Raw genomic sequence first — 777 nt, 5'->3', positions numbered from 1 at the left:
ATACAGTTCCTCATGTTGTGGTGACCCCCAATTTCATTGTTACAAATTGAACATAATTAAAGCATAGTGATTAATCACAAAAACAATATGTAATTATATATGTGTTTTCCGATGGTCTTAGGCGACCCCTGTGAAAGGGTGGTTCGACCCCCAAAGAGGTCACGACCCACAGGTTGAGAACTGCTGCCCTAGAGGGAAGCAGGGGCCCCCTCCACCATCTCCAGGGAGGTGGGGCAGGTGGTGGTGCCCAAAGACACTGACCCCTCGGAGATGCCCAGGAGAACAGGGGACACCCTTGTCTTACCCTTGTGAGGGTCCCTGGAGGAACAGCCTGCAATCCCAACCAGCCCACTTTACAGGTAGGGAAAATGAGACCCCGAGAAGGGCAGGGATGGACCCCAGAACGGCACAGGGAGTCCGGGTTCACACCTGAGCCCTGCTCCCCACTCCCCCCACCTGGCATGCCAACCCCTCACCATGACATAATGTCGCTGCATTTCAGTCTTCTCACTGGCCAGCTTCTCACATTCCAGCTTGAGGCTGGGGAGGAGACAGGGCATGGGGGCCCCACTCTTCCCGCCTCCCCCAAGGGAGACCCACGCGCACCCCATCCGGGCTGGTTTCAAAGTGATGGGTTTCACGCAGCCCTCCCCACTTCCTGATACCACCCCGTCCCCGCACCCCCTCCCACCCCTTCCCAGGCCAAAATGCCCCAACACCAATCCCCTCCACCACCTCCCCTGCGCTTCCCCCTGGAAGGCCTGGCCCCGCCCCTTG

General features: G+C 58.3%; 1 protein-coding gene across 1 annotated transcript in view; it reads right to left on the bottom strand.

The window, feature by feature from the left end:
* Positions 1-560, bottom strand: part of TLE2 (transducin-like enhancer of split 2) — a 37265-nt gene extending 36705 nt beyond the window's left edge. Inside the window, 1 exon segment of the mRNA XM_014533694.1 lies at positions 477-560. Coding sequence (XP_014389180.1) covers positions 477-560 — 84 coding nt within the window.
* Between the last annotated feature and the right edge of the window lie 217 nt (positions 561-777).

The sequence above is a fragment of the Myotis brandtii genome, unplaced genomic scaffold, assembly GCF_000412655.1.
Source record: "Myotis brandtii unplaced genomic scaffold, ASM41265v1 scaffold122, whole genome shotgun sequence".
Lineage (NCBI taxonomy): Eukaryota > Metazoa > Chordata > Mammalia > Chiroptera > Vespertilionidae > Myotis > Myotis brandtii.
This window is presented reverse-complemented; position numbering and strand designations above follow the sequence as displayed.